Source organism: Primulina tabacum, chromosome 17, assembly GCF_025594145.1.
Source record: "Primulina tabacum isolate GXHZ01 chromosome 17, ASM2559414v2, whole genome shotgun sequence".
Classification (NCBI taxonomy): domain Eukaryota; kingdom Viridiplantae; phylum Streptophyta; class Magnoliopsida; order Lamiales; family Gesneriaceae; genus Primulina; species Primulina tabacum.
In genome coordinates, this window is record NC_134566.1 from 7594098 (window position 1) to 7613010 (window position 18913).

Sequence of the window (18913 nt, forward strand, 5' to 3'; positions counted from 1 at the left end):
TCATATAAACAATGTAAAAGCATGTAACAGATATCAGTAACATGTATCAAAATCTTGAAACATAATTCAATATAAAATCTTAAATCAACTCATGACTCCATGTCTCAGACTAGACTCAATCCTAGCCTATGGATCCCGGTTTCCAGACGTTGGTATTCCATATCGAATATCAGTAATAAAAGAAACTCCAATTCTATCCACTTCGATATAACCAAACATCCGGGGTCTTGACCTATCCGTCACAGACTTTGGCACTTTCGCCAAATCACTATCTTGTGACAATGTGCAATGTGCCAGTGATGATTCCATCACTATCCGGCACCTATGTCACAAGATTACTCGTCTAATACTCGTCTAATATCTGCTTTCTATAAATCAATAGAACAAGCATATCAATTCAAATCAATGCATACAATAACAGTAAGTATGTGATTTAGGAAAACTCAAGTATATCATACTCGAGTCGTTCTCCCGGTACCACATTGACTTATACCTTTCTTTTATTACAGTTCTGACGACGTTCCCGTCTGGAATTCAAAGTCTCTCAACACTCAATCTGGCAATAAAAATATCAATAGTAACATATCAATTACTACTCAAATCAATACCAATATGATCAATTTGGATTTAATTCAAAATCAACAGCATAACGGAACAATCTGAATATCCCCGTCAATACAATATCAATAGATATCAATTACCCCAACTCATAATCAATAACAACACCAATCTGATATCAATCTCAATCAATTCAATTCAGAAAATCACAATAATTCTATACGGTATTTGTTTTTCAATCCGATTCCGATTATACGATGTCTAGCATGTCGAGAACACCATATATGAATCATATCCGACTCTGACAGTATCATAATTTCAAATCATATCAAAACTTAAGAAAACTTACGTCCAGTTGAAGCCTGCTTCGATAGGAACTCGGTGCTGAAGTCGGATTCACAATCTGACGGACGGATCGAAATATAAAGGCGTAAGGATTTTCTATGAACCTTTCTCGTTTCTTCTTTCCGAATTCTTTCTAATGAAGATGAATACATACGTATATATATCTCCAAATTGCATGTTCAAGAAACGTGTCTTATTTTCACACCTTTCAGGCGGCGCTCGGGTGCGACATGTTCTGTCCGAGCTTTCAAGTTGCTATACATTGGCGCTCGGGCGGTCAAAAACTACCGCTCGGGCGCCAACCTTCTGTCCAAAACCCAAATCTTACGATGCATTGGCGCACGGGCGGCCCCTTTCTACCGCTCGGGCGCCAATAGTTCTGTCCAAAAAGTTGCATAATTCCTATGCCTTGCCCAATATGGTCTCGGAATAGCCCGTCTATAATTATATTAATTCAAAATCAATAATCTCAGATTAATAAAATGCAAATCTCGGGCATTACAGCACCAATTCTTACCATTCCAAGTGGTTCTGGAGGATTCGTTGTACCGACGCATCAAATAGAGGATTAGGTTGTGTTCTGATGCAGCATGGCAGAGTTGTGGCCTATGGTTCTCGTCAGTTGAAACCGCATGAGTCTATTCTGTTCATGACTTGGAGTTACCTGCTATCATTTTTGCTCTCAAGATTTGGAGACATTATTTGTTTGGGGAGCAATTTGTAATCTATTCTGATCACAAAAGCTTTAAGTATCTATTCTCTCAGTCAGATCTGAATATGAGACAGAGACGTTGGATGGATCTTTTGAAAGATTATGATTGTGAGATCAGTATCATCCGGGAAAAGTGAATGTCATTTCCGATGCTTTGAGTCGTAAGGTTGTTGATGTTAATTTATCCTCGATTCGTGTTTCTAAGTTACGAGAGGATATTTGCACTTCTGGGTTGGATTTTCAAATCAAAGGTAATGCTGTTTGTGTATCTCAGATTTCTGTTGAGCCAGAATTGATTCAGATTGTAAAGTCAGCTCAAAAAACTGATGATCGAGTTCTGAAATCTTATGAGTTAGTATCTCAAGGACACCAATCTGGTTTCTCAATTCACTCAGATGATTCTCTTTGGTTGAATGGTAGATTGGTTGTCCCATATATTCCTGAATTGCGTACAGCCATCCTTAGAGAAGCTCATTGTACCCGATATAGTATCCACCCAAGAGGAAGGAAAATGTATCATATTCTACGGCCTCAGTTTTGGTGGAAGAATATGAAAAAGGATGTGGCTGAGTTTGTGTCTCGTTATATGATCTGTCAGCAAGTCAAAGCGGAACGAATGAGACCGGGAGGATTACTGCATAGCCTTGAGGTTCCTCAGTGGAACTGAGAGCACGTAGCTATGGATTTTGTCACGCATTTGCCACGTACTTCTCGTCATTTTGATGCCATTTGGGTGATTGTCGACAGATTATCTAAATCGGCACACTTTATTCCGTATGAGAGGACATATTCGTATAAGAAGATGGCTCGTCTGTATATTGAAAATGTTGTGAGACTTCATGGAGTTCCAGTTGCAATAGTTTCAGATCGTGACCCCAGATTCACATCAAAGTTTTGGACTAGTTTCCAAAAAAAAAATGGGTACACGACTTGCGATGAATACTGCGTACCATCCTCAAACAGATGGTCAGATAGAGCGTACAATCCAGACCCTCGAGGATCTGCTTCGAGCTGTAGTCATGGATTTTAAAGATAGTTGGCAGGAAGCTTTATCACTAGTAGAATTTTCATATAACAATAGTTTGCAGGTGACTATTGCTATGGCTCCTTTTGAAACTTTGTACGGCAGACGATGTCGATCACCTCTTTGTTGGGATGAATTTGGTGAGAATCAGTTGACTGGACCTGACATTGTTCAGGAAATGCATGATAAAGTCAAGTTGATTCGTCAGAGAATGAAAGCTGCTCAAGATCGGCAAGCTAGTTATGCTAACAGGCATCGTCGACCTCTAGAATTTCAAGTTGGAGATTTTGTATTTCTGAGGATCTCTCCGTTTAGAGGTGTTGTTCGTTTTGGCATGAGGGGTAAGTTATCACCTCGTTTCGTTGGCCCCTACGAGATTGTTGAGCGTAATGGGACTTGCGCCTATCATTTGGATTTGCCCCAGTCATTGTCTGGCATCCACGATATTTTCCATGTTTCTATGTCGTGTAAGTATGAGCCTGATCCGTCTCATGTGATTCAGCCTGATGAGGTTGAACTCGACCCTTCTTTATCGTATACTGAGTATCCTGTTTGTATCTTGGATCGTAAAGATAAAGTTTTACGCAATAAAGTTATTCCACTTGTACGTGTTCAATGGTCGAGGCATGGTGTAGAAGAATCAACGTGGGAAACAGAAGAGAAGATGAGAGCATCTTATCCATATCTGTTTGATTCCTAGTAATGTATTGTTGGTTTCGTACTGTGTGTAAGATGTATGTGTATAAACAGAAATTTCGAGGACGAAATTTGTTTTAAAGGGTGGAGAAATGTAAGGTCCTGAAATTAATTATCCGGTAATTTTGGCATAATTAGAATAATTATTGAATTGTAAATTAAAATAATTATTTATGCCAAATAATTTTTTTAGGTGTGTTAAAAATATGTATTTTTGAATATCGGAGAATTTAACGATATAAAATACATATAGAGTTTAAATAACACACGGGAGCAAGATTAATGCAAAAATCGAGATAAAGGGGCATGAATACTAAATTATATACATATACATACACACATAACTTATTTTATTGGAGAGAGAAGGAAGAAGACAATTTTCCAAACCCATTCCCGTAGCATTCCTTTTTTTTTCTTCAAAATTTTCGTCACTTTCAGCACCTTCATTTTGGAGAGGTCATAACTTTACCGTCCGGCGTCGAAATCACGAATGGTTTGAGGGGTTTTCTTCCTTACATCAGTAGCTTCGTTTTGAACCATGAATCGCTACTTTTGATGCTCGTTTCATCCCCAATCGAACCTTGTTTCGGGACTGCTCCTGTTCGATTTTAGGTGAGCTATTGCTTGGTTTTTCTTGGTTCTTTGGAGTATATTGAGCAAGGATTTGAAGCTTAAATCTTACCTCGCTGTTCCTGCATTTTCAAGCTAGTTTTCAGTTCGGTTTTTGGTCGTGAATAGTGTTTTCTGACGTCTTTTCCGACGAGTAGCAACATTGGACCGCCAGCGACAAGTTAATACTTCGACCTTGGTAATTTTGGATCCCATTCCAGATTTTTTGGTGCATAAGTAGGCTGCCCCGAAGTGTAATTTTACTCGCTTCGATTTAATTTCGCTTTGTCGATTTTAATGCATTATATTGACGTATATATTGGGTTTATATTGTAGGTTCGATCGTTGGAGAGCTTTGAGGTATAAATCGAAGAGTTTGTGAATTAGTATCGAGTTAATCATGTGATTATTTTGGAGAATTACGGTTATTTAGTTGAAATTTCAGAATTGTTGAAATTGATTTGAGAATTAAGTTTTGATAATTAAAAATTAATAAGTTGGATTAATTTAGTTTTATTGGCGAATTGTGAATTATTCGACCTATTTTTATCATTGTTAGGTCGAGGTGATTAAAGTTGAGCTTGTTGTGATTTTAGAGTCGGTTTAGGTATGTTACAGTTCGGTAACATACGACGGTAAAACATAAATTATGTTTAATTGTCATTCTGTGTTGCACTAATCGTGTTTATGATTTGTTGACTGTTGTAATATGTTAAATGTCTTCGTTGTGATATATGTTTATTATTGTGACATATTATTGGCATTTAGCATCGGGCATACAGTTATGACATTCATGTTGAACCCTATCGTTCTTGTTAGCCATTGTTGATATCCGTTGTTATCTGGCACTGTTGTTTATCTCGGGATCATTGTGTGGCTGATAGGCCTATACACATGAGACCGTAGATGTGATTGAACAATCCCGTGGTTAGTGCAGCCTTTTGAGGTGAGCGATGGGGTTGTGTCGTCTAGTTCGTTATGTTGTGCCATCCTGTTATATCGTATCAGCTGTATGGAGGCCGAGTCAAGGGTGTTATTTCAGCACAGCTTGGCATACCTCGCATATTTGGCAGGGCGGTTTAGCTGCATGATGATGTAGCTCCCCTGTGTTGTTTCTCGAGCATTATTCTAGTTGTTATCGTACCGTTTGTTGGCTCATGTTATCCCGGTTATTATTTGAGCCTTTCATGCATTTCATATCACATTTTATTATATGATTATGCATGATTTATGTTTATTCTTGTTATTGTTGAACTGTTTCATACCAGAATCCTAACCTCAGTTGTTTACTTGGGGGGCTGCTGTGGTTGCTATTGGGCACCATGGTAGATCTCCCGAGTCGTTTTGCAGCATCAGGCCGAGGTTCCGCCAGTGGAGCTCGGGATTGAGGTTGGATTGCTTGGTTCTGTTCAGTGGAGTCTCCCAGTTAGTCTACATATATGTCTTGGGTTTGTTTCAGTCTTGTATTGTAGTTTATTTGCCGGGAAGATGCCCCGTGTATCTATAGTAGTATTTGGTTGTTTTGTGATGTTCTGAGTCGACTCTGTGATATTTATGATATGGTGAGTATTTGGTAAGTTTTAATTTCTGTTTAGTCCTGGCCAGTGCGGTTATAGGTTGTTTAATTTTGGTTTTGTTTTAATGACTCTAGTGGGAGTATATTTTGATATAAATTGCTGCTTGAGTTTTTCGGGATGTCCTATTTACGGAGAGGTCATGACGAAATTTTTCTAGGCCCTGAGGTCCGTTTTAAAGTATTTTAAACCTTTTTCCGCTGCAGTTTTAAGTCAAACCATTATTGTTTGATCATTAATTGTCATTAGATTAAATGGGCCTCACACGCCCACCCCTATGTATGCGGATGGATAATGGGCATTTTTTCACAATTGTGAAATTATCTATAAATTATCACCTCGTCAGTATAAATCAAAAAACATTACATATGTAAAATTTTACAATGAGGAGAACATGTATGGATATTTCAAACCTAGATTAATTTTTCTCTCATTTGAATTAGATTCAAATTTAATTAATTGTGTAATAATTAAACTATGGCTCCAAGTTTTTCCATAACTTCAAATTGTGTAAATTAATTTTACATCGATTCCAAATTAATTAATTGTGCAATAATTACAACTATGGCTCCAAGTTTCCATAACTTAAAACTTTATTGAGTCTATTTCATCCCCATGACTTCCGGTTTTTCTTCTCTCCCACGATTAACCGAGCATTGTGCCTTCGTTTGAGATATGCCATTTAGTTGATTCTTGGGGATGGCGATAAGCTTCACTTGTATGTGGGCCGATAAAAATCTTCTATTTGTTTCACATCCTTCTTTGGTATCTTCGTGCAAGGAAAATAATGGAAACACACCACCTGAGTTGTAGGTTTAGCCACAATAGTTGTATAGATTAACTTTTTATGGGAAAATAATTTTGGTTTTGGTACAATAATTTTGTTTTTTTTTTAAATCTTATTTCGTCGGATTGCTGATATGATACAGGAAAATATTAATATGACGTGAGAAAATGCTGACAAGACATTGAAATTTTCTGTATTTGATGTCAGAAAATGCTGATATGTCTTGTATCATGTCAAAAATTTGACCTGAATAGTCAGAAATACTCAAGTTTGGTAAAAATTTTATATATTTTAACCAAGTATTTGGACAGATATGGTCAAAATACTCAAGTTTGGTAAAATTGTAATTCTATTGGTACTATTTTCACTTGTTGCTCGATTTGACTATAATTGTGATAAGAATTTTATCTCAAGCTTTTCATCAATATTGTGAACATTGAAATCAACTTTATACAAGTTTAAGTATCATCTCATTCTCATTTTTCTATCCAAAGTTGTTCTTGTTTTTCCAAACATGTAAAAATAACAAGAATAATGCAATTATACAACAAATATTTTTTTATTCAAGTTATTATAAAACTTAAATATTTAATACTCTTTGTGACGCCCCGAGACCGGGGTTAGTCGGCACCGGCGTTGCTCAACAATCACATAATCGTCAAACAACAAGCCTCGTAGTACAGTATATACCAAAACCAGTTTATTTCTCATAAAATGGTCTTTACAACTTAAATACCCAAAATAAACTGATTAAAATGTTTTAATAGTGCGGAAGCGATAAACATAAACTAAGCTTTAAAACTTCTGGGATAACTCGAGATCTTCTACCATCCCCAAAATTGATCTTGCTCATCTTCATCCATTTGCTCTTCGTTCTTATATGGGTGGGGAGGAAGTAAGTGGGGGGCCGTTCGAGACATGAAGCAAGATATACATATACTTGAATTCAAATTTTACATAGCATATCATAACTTGAATAATAACGAAAATTCATACTTCATAATCATAACATGTCATCACATATCATACTCGTATAGCATATTTGTATAGCACTGAAATTCATCTAATTTCCATGGTTTCCTGATATCAGTCTCCTATATGTTAATCATTTAAGGAGTAAGGCCATGTCCAATATGTTAATCCTCTATGAAGTGAGGCCGTACAACGGTTACCATCCCACCGTATAAGGGTCATAGTTCGGAAATCCTTTCCCATGTCCAATCGAATCCTAACAGTGCTTTGAACATATAATTTGACAAATCTTGAAGAAAACATATAATGAACAAGGAATTATGCTCGAACGAACTTTCAAAAACGAAATAATTCATACGCAACATATTTTAAAACAACTACACTTACGAAGAACAAGTGTGGCAAACAAAAACTCACTTACGAAATAATAAATACATAACAAAAGCACACTTACAAAGGACAAGTGTGCAAATTGTAATATAGCAAAAACACACTTACGAAGGACAAGTGTGCAAATTATAATTTAGCAAAAAATCACTTACCTTAGATCTTGCTTGAAGAAAAAGTTGAAGAAACAAGCTGAAATTTGTCTCCCAAAAAATCAGCCAACTTTCATGCACGTTTGTATTTAATGAACCTTTGGATCAAGCTCGAACTTGTACAGCACATTCTAAATTATGTTATTTAAAATATGAACGGTGAAGATTGCGTTTGGACATCTTTTGTACCAGATTATGGACAAGAAACCATAGATATGTTGTTTCGGCGTGGAATATGAGCAGTATTTTTGAAATGATTGTATCTTAAAAAATAACCGTTGGATTATACTAAAATTTTGATATGTTGTTCAAAACATATAAAAGTATCTTTTGAACGGTGGAGATTGGATTCTGAGACCTGGTGTTATTGGACAAAATTCCAGAATGTGGGCAGATTTTCGGTCTTTTGGCAGCACCTCGGGGGACGAAATTCTCGAAAATTGGAGAGAGATAAGCTCGAAATTTTGAGCTTGGAAGGTGTAAATTTTGAATGCATATGCCCTCTTATTTATAGGTGAGTGAATAAAAATCTTACCATAATCGGGTTGATACTTCTTCCATAATCCAAGGATATTTCTTCCATTATTAATAAAATCCCTTATTAATAAAATCCATGCATAAATGCATGTATAATTTTACTTTTGAAAATATCATTTACTCCTATATTAAAAGAATCGAAATTATATATAATTATATACTCAATTCGAGAATCATGCATACATATATTTTCTAAAATTATATTATCTCCTATTCATATATCAATATTTATTCATCTAATACATATATCTATATTAATTATCCTTTTAACTAAATCTAAATCCCAAGATACATATACATATACACAGGTATATATATTTTATTATATTAACTACTTCTTAATTAAATTATTGAAGAGTTTAAAATAACTAAATCCTTGATAAATTAATATCATCTTGAGTACAAATAAATAAATGATTTAGTATTTGCGGAATTTCACAATATTTCTCTACTTTATTAAATTAATAAATATATATCACATATATAAATTATCTCATTATTTAAATTCTTGATATACTTATCTCCGGAAAAAAAAAATCGGGGTTTCACACACTTTGAACTATAAAATATTATACAAAACAATTAATAAATATATATTTTTTTATATTAATCAATATTTCATAAATAAAAAACTGATTGACATTAGGTGAAGCTAAATATTTTATTATTCAAGTTGAACTTATCGTCCATATGCATGTGATTCAAAAGACATCATTAATTTAAGGGGAGCATTAAGCTTGATCATTATTTAACACCAGCATCATATACACGTTGTTTATTATTTATTCATTAGTTTTTGCATGTTAACAAAAGTAAAAGAGAAAAGAGCAATAGCAAGCCCAAAGTTTTATTAAAAACGGTAATTATCTTTAGCAACTTAATATTTCTTTATATATTTATTTATAAAACTCCATGATCCAGAGTGGGAGAACACAACGAACTGTTCGAGATTTTTTGAATCCTGTTTGCTTTGCCAATGCATGAAATTCATTTTCTGTCCTCTCCTTCCCACCAAGACTATATGCTAGCTAAACCATGTCAATTTGTAAATTACATATAAAATCTTCTCTTGAGTTCTCTGAAGGATACGTTCCACAACGATTATTTTTCCGTTATTTGGAATTGCTTCATGGCATCTCTTCAGTATTTTTAAGCAATGTGTATCGCTCCAGTCATGAAGAAACCCACTGTGGATATAATAAAAAAAAGAATTGAATCGGTCTAATCAGAAAATAATCATAAAAATATTATTATAAAGTTGTAAGAAACAATTGGGAATAAGAAATTATGAAAAAACTATTTTTTAAAATTGGGTGGATAGTTAATGTGAACAACTGTTTAATTATATGTCTTGAATAAAATTTATTTTTCTTATGATTCCCCTGCATTATCACATTGAAAAGAAATAAATTTAAAAGTGCTTTCGACGTTTACAATGAACTTCCATAGTAACATCATTTAAGTATTTCGTAAAGGCAATAACACATATTTATAAAGTATATGATGAAAACAATTTTACCTTCATGATAATGGCATCGCCTTTCGGAACACTAACGAACATGTCTAGCCACCTATGTGCTCCATGCCTGATCAACACAAAAAGGTCAACCAACTTCGAGTTTCACATAAACCATCTAATTAAATTAAAAAGTGCTCTCAAAACACAAATATTTCAATGGAACCACTTTAAAATACATGATAAAGAACCAATACAAATATTTCATGTACCTGCATAAGATGGTGCGTCTCGAATAACATGGGGCAAATCAAAATTAATGGCCTTTATAGTTGGATGCTAAGATATGATCATTTTCAGGGAATCACTGATCCACCTTCAACTTCGACCAAAGTTCCCAGACCCTTGAATCCCTCATAGGTATCTAGAATTATTTTCATCAAAATTGTCGAAGAATTGGACATTGCACTATTAAAAACCTTGCTAAATTTAAGATTTATGCCGTGATACTCGAATGCGCTCATTTTATATACTTTTTCAAAAGGAACTCCCCCCTCGAGAATTGCATCTTTCAGGTGGTACCTACACATACAATTATTAAGGATTAATTACACACAAATATATAGTACTTATAGAGGTTGATATGTAGTTGATACTTGCCAAGTCTCCAAGTGATCCTTGTCTAGATTCATGATCAACATAGGGGCTAGGGAAACTCCATCATCATTCTTGGTGTAGAACTTGCAGACCGGAGTCAAGGAATAGAGCCGCTCAACGCCGCCATCAGGCAGAGTTTTCACTCGGCAATTTAAAAAATAATAGCTCGCGAGCAGGCGGAGGATTCTGTCCACCATGTTATGCGCCTCTGGATTGTTGGTGGGAATTTCCGCAACGAGTTCTACTTGTAAAATAAAGGCGTCGGGCCCCTTATTATTCACGATTTCAAAGAGGTCGAGCTCCAACGCCACTTTGAGGACATTAGGCAGCAGTGAAGCAGAGGCTAGTTGCATGGAGAATAAGAAAGAAGCCTCGTCCCCTTGTGCAACCTCCATTTTCAGACTCATTTTTCTTAAAGAGATTGAGAACATGGAAGCAATATTGTGGGTAGGTGTGTGCATATGCGGAGACAAACATATTTATAGTAGCTTGTAATAATTGTTATAAATTGATTTTTTTGATATAATATGAATAAAAATAATCCATATTGATTTAATCAAAATTAATTTATTTTTGCATTAATATACATAATCTTTGCATCATGGAAATTAACAATACGTATATGCTGAGGAAATCAAAGTTGACAATAGGCTGAGATGCACAAATGATAAAACAAATTGAAAGAAAGAAAATAATTCCAACTTTAATAGCGAAACACCAAGAAATCAATAGTCCTCTCAAGATATTATAACATCTCAAATGTGCATCTTTCTAAGTGTTGGAATGTGGGGTCCCGGGTCCGACATCTAATATTAATAATTATAAATAGAACAGATCAAATGATTGAGTAAAATACATAATTTGTGGCTCACAAATCGACATAAATATCGTCAAAATAATTTAAATGTCTCAAATGTTTGAAATATAATTTTCAAAATGCCAAAATAAACTTGTGAGCCAAAGTAATCCGAACATCATCAAATAGCTCCTAAGACCCGAGAATCCCACTCTAACTCGTATCTCCTCGCCTGGAGCTGGACTCTGGCATCCCAAGCCTCGCCTCACCTACCGTCAAGCACGTGAAAACAAGAGGTAGCCGACGTGCCGGTGAGTATATAAACCCAGTATGATACAATCAATAACATATGAGAATTTAAAATGACAAATAGTTTATTTAAATTCATAAATATGCAAAATATAATGCAATGTATGATCAGAATCTGTGGGCTATCAATAAATCTCAAGATCAAGTGAATTATCTGGTCATATGGTACCCAAGGAAAGAGAATCCCCCAGCAACATCTACCGACTCATCCGCTCGGGGTGGGTTGCTGTGTTCTACAATCCCAGGACTATGGTGCGCCTATAGAGAGTGTTCAGGCCATAGCAGCGACCTCCGCATACACTATGCCAACTCAACTATAGCCCCATACGTCCAACAAATCAATAAGTCAAGGCGACCTCCGCCATATCAAATCTGAATCGAAAAGTGGCTCAATATGCAATGCAATGATGCATTTCAATCTCATCAAGTCAATATCATAATAAGCTCATCTCAAAAGATCATTCATAAACAAATCACAAGTAATTCATCAAGCCATCGAATTTTCAATTTAAAAATAAAAATGATACTTTTACCTCGTATGTTACCGACCGTAACATACCTTTCAAATATTACCAAAAGAAGATCGAAATATATGGTTGAGAAGTCTTGAATCCTCGCAGTCTACTAGATTCGTTGTCAACCAACTTAAAGTAAATAATCTTGAGTCAACCCAAGTCAATACTTCAACCGAATCTTCAATACATAAATCAAGAACTCGGATTACTTATCAACAAAGAGCAATTTTCGTACAAAACTCATAATTAATTCGATACTGCTTCAAATCAAGATCTGTAAATTGGATATGCAACAAAACTCAATGCCCAACAATTCTTCTTCACAAACTTTTGTCAAATAAAGTCATTTACTCAATCGTTCATAATCTGAAACATTCAACATTATTTCTCTGCATTGTTTCTGTAAGGCCCGAGAATTTTATCCTATTAATCTGAAATGATTTTGGGATAATTGATATGATTATTGATGGAAAGGATCGGACCGGGAAAGACGAGATAATGCATGAAAATGTGCGAGGAACAGTAGCCCTCGCGCATATGCGCGACGTGGGCAGAGGACCTCGCGCGTATGCGCGAAGTGAGTCGCGCATATGCGTGAGCCGGTACAAGCGAAGTCTAGAGGACCTCGCGCATATGCGCGAAGATGAGTCGCGCATATGCGCGAGCTGCCGAGAAGTTTATCCACGAGACCCGTAGGTCTCGAGCATATGCGCCAATATTAGTCGCGCATATGCGCGAGACGTGTAATAGGCGGAATGACTCATCCTCTTGCATGTACGTGGATGTATATATATATATATATATACACGAATCCTTCCCCCTTCAGAAGAGAAGAATCAAGAAAGGGCCGAGGAAGGAAAGAAAATCCTTACGCCTTTTGGGAGAAATCCGTCTATCCGATTTTGAATCCAACTTCAGTATTGAGTTCCTATCGACGTAGGCTACAACTGGACGTAAGTTTTGCTACGTTTTGATATGTTTTGAAATGATGGTATTGTCAGAATCTGATATGATTCATATATGATGTTATTGTCATGTTAGACATCGTATAATCGAAACCGGACTGAAGAATAGATACCATATGGAATTGTTATGACTTTCAGAGTTAATTTGATTAATATTTAATATAAGAATTGAATTATTATCGATTATGAGATGTTAGAATTGATATCTGACTGAGATGATATTGCTGGATATTGAGACTATGACGTTGTGCTGTTGAAACAGAATTTGATTGAATTCTGATCATATCCAGTGTTGTTTGAGTGGCGTATTGATACCGTACCCTCGATATTGTTATTGTCAGATTGATTATTGACAGGCTTTGAGTTTGAGACTTCGACAGAGTCAGAGTATCAGAAAGAAAGGTATAAATTAATGTTGAGTTGGGATTGCACAACTCGAGTGAGGTTTGACTCGAGTCTCCCTAAATCACATACTTAGTTTATTGCATTGATATTTATAATTGAAGAGATTGATGTTTGTAGTCTATTGATTTATAGCCACTGCATGTATTGACTGCTGATTCGTTTAGTCATTGGCTGATTCGCCTAGTCATCGGCTGATTCGCCTGGTTATTTGCTGATTCGTCTAGTTATCGACTGATTCGTCTAAACTTTGGCTGATTCGCTTAATTACTGACTGATTCGTCTAATTATTGGCTGATTCGCTTAATCCTTGACTAATTCGTCAATTCTGTGGCTGTTTCGCCCAGACACTTGATATATGAATTATATCGATGCCGTTTAGGGTTGATTCATTCCTATCGACTGAGATTCGATATAATTATCAATATCCAGATATTGGGATCCCTAGATTAGAGTTGAGTCGTGTCTGAGACGACGCGTTGTTTGAGTCGAGTCTGTGATGACTAGTTGATTTACAGTTTTATATCATTCATGTTTGTTGATTGGCAGCATGTGAATGATATTTGTTATATGCTTTTGTATATCTTTTTATATGATTGCATTTTTACATTGTTTATACTGGGATTTATTCTCATCGGAGTTATCCGGCTGTTGTCTTGTTTTGTATGTGTGCATGACAACAGGTGGGACAGGTTCAGGGTCGAGGAGATGAGGAAAGATCGTGATTAGAGTGGAGGCTCCGGACTTGGATTAGAGATAGGGTTGGACACTTGATATTAGCTGTTAAACCTTAGTTGAATAAATGTATGTAGTACAGGACTTGTACTTATATACTGAGATGTATATATGTTTTATTTCACTACGTTCCGCATTTGAAAAAAAAATTAGACCCTGTTTTATAATTGATTAATTAGTCTCAATTCTGATTACGAACATGATTAGCGTCCGCGCCCCCACAGTTTCAGTTGCCCCTTGAAGGTCTAACTGACTTCTCTCTAATACCTCAACAAGCAGTTGAAGAGATAAAGGCGAAATTTTTAGCATCTGGTGATATTATCAAGACTTTTGGAAAGAAGAAAGAGATGAAGTTGGAATATCAACATCTGGCTGATGTTGTGGCCAAGTCAATTCAAATGGAGATAGATTCTTTTAATGGCTACACAGAAGAATTTTTTTTGATGATAACAACTGAAACGTCTACTACTAGTTTTTCTTTAAAATATACAAGAATTTTTTTCCCCTTCCTACACTATTCGCCCGAACTACCATACACATACATATATATTTTAAAAATACCTTTGCACCATTTAAAAAAAATTCACCAACTATTATTTGAAAATCCAAAGGAAAGAAATTCAAGCATAAAATCGAAAATCATCAACCAACCTAACTTTAACATTTTCAAAAATAACCTTAACTCTAACATCCTCTCAAAAACCTCTCAAAAGCATCATAAGTCATAAAATCCTAAAAGTAACTCAAATCATTTAGCATAAATCATAAACGTAATTTATTTGCGGAAAACTAGCACTGGTCCTCGGGTTGTGTGAACCTACAGTCCAGCAAGATCAACCATCAAGTCCCTCATTAACATCAACATCATGCTCACCGGCATCGATCACACTAGTGAGTTATTGACTCAGCAAACCTTAACCATGATAGCAAGTAGTACATATACAATTACATGCAATAGTGAAAATACTTTTACTTAAAATATTTTTTCATGAATATGCATAAACTTAAATATTTTTCCTTACATCATATACATTTCCCTTTTCATCATATACGTATACGTTATCCTTTTAAATGAATTCGGATCGTTAATTGTGACTTTCGTTTCAGCTGAAGGTCGATGGATCCATCTACGTGTAACACAGTACTGGGCGACGGGGACATCAGCGACACTCTCACCCGTCAACTGAGCGTTGGTCTTACATTTCATCCTATCATGTCGATGAAATACGATTGTCGGGCTCCCTCTAGGGCCTTCTCCCGTAAACGGGCTTCCTTTGGGGCCTTTTCTTTCCCGATATCTCCAATCCTATCATCGTATCATCGTATTAGTCACAATCACTTCACCTCTTTCAACGTTTCATATTTTCATCACTTATAAAAATTCATGCATATAGAAATCATTTTTCTTTTAAACCAACCATGCAACACGTCTTTTAGCATTAACGTTTCATCATAAAATTTCATAAACATATTAACATTATTTACAGAATTCAGGGCACTACCACGCATCCACTATTTTAAGGTGTAAAATGACTGTTTTACCCCTAGACTTAGAATTTCTCGATCTTGACTTTTTTTTTACTTTTGTTAACTCTAGACCATCCCAAATAATTATTTTTTACTTGTGATTGCTAGCATGCTTTACTGCTTTATATAATACATATTACTTGACTTATCTTATTTGATTGTGTAATATGTATTATTGGGAACGAATTTGAACCGATTCTCGATCAGCAGTAAGATGATCGAAGGAGGGAACTGAAGTGAAACAGGTTTATTGGATTGGGGTACTAATCCATTTGATTATCAGATATGCCTCCTCGAAGAATACCAGAACAGGGTAGCACATCGAATCCTCCAATGGATGTGACAGCAACTCCGATGGAAACGTTATTGAAAAGGTTTCAGTCATTCAAACCACCGACTCTGAAGGGTACTGAGACATCAGTTGAATGTGAGAGTTGGCTAGATAACATTGATATGCTGTTTGATTCACTGGATTACAGTGATGAGCGCCGAATTAAATTGATTGGGCACCAGTTGCTTGATGTTGCAAAGAACTGGTGGATTACGATGAAGAGGGCCTTGGAGCATCGAGGTACGACTATTACTTGGGATGTATTTAAAACTGAGTTTTATCAAATATTTTTCCCAGTGTCGTACAGGAAAGACAAGGGGGCGGAGTTTGCCAATTTGAGACAGGGTCAGCTGAACATTGAAGAATATGTGACCAAGTTCTCTACCTTATTGAAGTTTGCTCCCCATGTGGCTGGAAATGACGAAGCCGTTGCTGATCAGTTCATCAATGGCTTGAATCTCGATATCTTTACATTGGTGAACACAGGGTGATCGAATAACTTTGCTGATGCCATGAATAGAGCAAAAGGCGTTGAAGCGGGCCTGATAAGGCAGAGAGGAGCTGCAGATATTCCTCCCGCACCGAAACCACAACAACCACCTCCCCGATTTGAGAGTGATAGTAGCAATGGTGGAAAGAAAGATTTTCTGAAGGATAGAGGAAAGCAGTTTAAGAAGTTTGGCGGTAGTTCTTCTAGCTCAAGTTGTTCCAAACAGAGTTATAGCGGAACTTACTGCGGAAATTGTGGAGGGAGACATTCCACTGAGCAATGCCAAGGAGTACTTGGTAGTTGCCACTTCTGCAAACAACAGGGACATTTTGCCAGAGTGTGTCCACAGAAGGGTTTTCAAAGATCCCAAGGAGCCGAATCATCTAGATCAGCGGCACAGAGGAGTAGACGATCAGCTGCTGTTCCTTCATTTCATCCAGCACCATCTCAGTCACAGCAGAGGCCAGGAGGAAGCCAGACAGTTGGCCAACCTCCTAGACAGTAGGCCAGAGTATTTGCTTTGACTGAGGAGCAGGCTCAGTAAGCACCAGATGATAATGTTGCATGTAACTGTTCTTGATGTAGTTATCCTGCTTTTGTATTGATGAATACGGATGCTTCCCATATGTTTATCTTTGAACGATTTGCATTGATTTATGCATTACCTGTTGAATTTTTATCTACTGTAGTATATCTCGTTACTGGTTGGGGAGAGTTTTTATAGCAGTGAATTCTGTAAAATATCGTATACTACAATAGGATGAGAATGCGATTGAGTTAGATCGTCTGGTAGCTAGTATTGTACTAGTGTTGTCTGATTTTGGGACTGCATTACTGATATTAATATGCTGATCAAGTACAGAGCTACCCTAGATTAGTTCCAGAAGATGGTGAGAATCGGACCTGAGATGACCAAGGGATGAATAGTGTACGATAAGGATTCTAGATTGAGAATTCCTTTGATAATTCGTACTATCTATAACTTGATTATTACAGAAAGGAACAGAGGGATTCCTTATGTATTCAGTTGATTTACTGAAGTTGAGTCTATCATTGGCTGATTTACCAATGATAAGAAAGTTAATAATGTTTTCCCCGATAAGACTTCTGATTCGATTCCAATCAGAGAGATTGATTTTAGCCTTGATTTGATATCAGAAACAAATTGCATCCTGATTGAGACAGATTGCATTCAGGGTGTGTTATATCTGAAGATGATGTATCTGTTGAATTTAGTACAATTAAACCGGAATTATTTGGCCGAGGTGGATATCAGTGTCAAACATTTGCGGTTTATGAGTTTAGCAGATCAGTACCGATGAATGATGTTTTGAATCTGATTGAAGTTTGCTGTTGTTTTGAATCCGTGTTTGAATCAGGTAAGTAATACTGTATTGTATATGAATAACCAATCTATTGTTCCAGATGTTCCGAATTTAAAATGATAAATATTGCCAGATAGTGTGCAATAATCTATGCGGTATGCATTTTGATAGCTGAAAAAGTATTGATAGAATGCTTGAATCTGCATATATTAGGTGTACAGGATGATGTACAGATAAGATCAGACGATCAAGAGTTATGGCAGAAGAGTGATTAGACTGCATTGAATGCCAAAATTGACTATATCATACCATGATTTTCGGTTGATTTTGTATTTTTGACAGAATATATTATAAACTCCTTCACCTACTGTCTATAGATTGACGGATAGTCGGAGCAAACTATCCGGATACTGGAGAATATCCAAGAACTGTAGTGCTGGATTTTAGCACTAGTTGACATGATTTATTATCATTTATGAATTATCGTACAACCACAGCTATCAGACGAGTATTGAAATGACTTCTTTCGAAGCGTTGTACGGAATGAAATGTTAATCCCCTCTTTATTGGGATGATATCTCTAAGGTTCCTGAGATCGGACCTGGCATGATCAGAGGTATGACTGAAAAAGTGAAGCTGATTCAGAAGAAAATGAAGGCAGCCCAAGACAGACAAGCCAAATATGCCAATGTCCGACGACGACTGTTGGTATTTGAGGCTGGTGACCGAGTATTTTTGAAAATTTCACCTTTCAGAGAAATTGTCAGATTTGGCAAGAAAGGGAAACTATCTCCATGATATATTGGGCCGTACAAGATTTTGAAAAGATAAGAGATCGTGCCTATCGACTAGCTTTAATCGCCTTCATTATCTGGAATACATGATGTCTTTCATGTAGTAGTATGGCAGAAGTACATGCCAGACGCTTCACATGTGCTTCAGTCAGATGAGGCCGAGTTGGATGAGACATTGAGTTATTTTGAAAAACCGATTCAGATTCTTGATCGGAAGGAAAAGTAGCTCAGAACGAAGACTATTCCACTTGTGAAAGT

General features: G+C 36.2%; 1 protein-coding gene and 1 long non-coding RNA gene across 2 annotated transcripts; one reads left to right on the plus strand and one right to left on the minus strand.

Moving 5' to 3' along the window:
• Positions 1–4180: 4180 nt before the first annotated feature.
• LOC142532068 (uncharacterized) lies at positions 4181–5773 on the plus strand. The gene is made up of 3 exons (XR_012816470.1): positions 4181–4304; positions 4504–4551; positions 5274–5773. It is a non-coding gene; the product is annotated as an uncharacterized LOC142532068 (long non-coding RNA).
• Positions 5774–10438: 4665 nt separating this feature from the next.
• Positions 10439–10873, minus strand: LOC142530451 (caffeic acid 3-O-methyltransferase 1-like). The gene has a single exon (XM_075636285.1). The coding sequence runs from the start codon at positions 10871–10873 to the stop codon at positions 10439–10441; it is 435 nt and encodes a 144-aa protein (XP_075492400.1).
• Between the last annotated feature and the right edge of the window lie 8040 nt (positions 10874–18913).

Excerpts from the sequence above, each read along its gene's own strand:
- LOC142530451 (XM_075636285.1), bottom strand. The coding sequence starts at position 10,873 with ATGAGTCTGAAAATGGAGGTTGCACAAGGGGACGAGGCTTCTTTCTTA.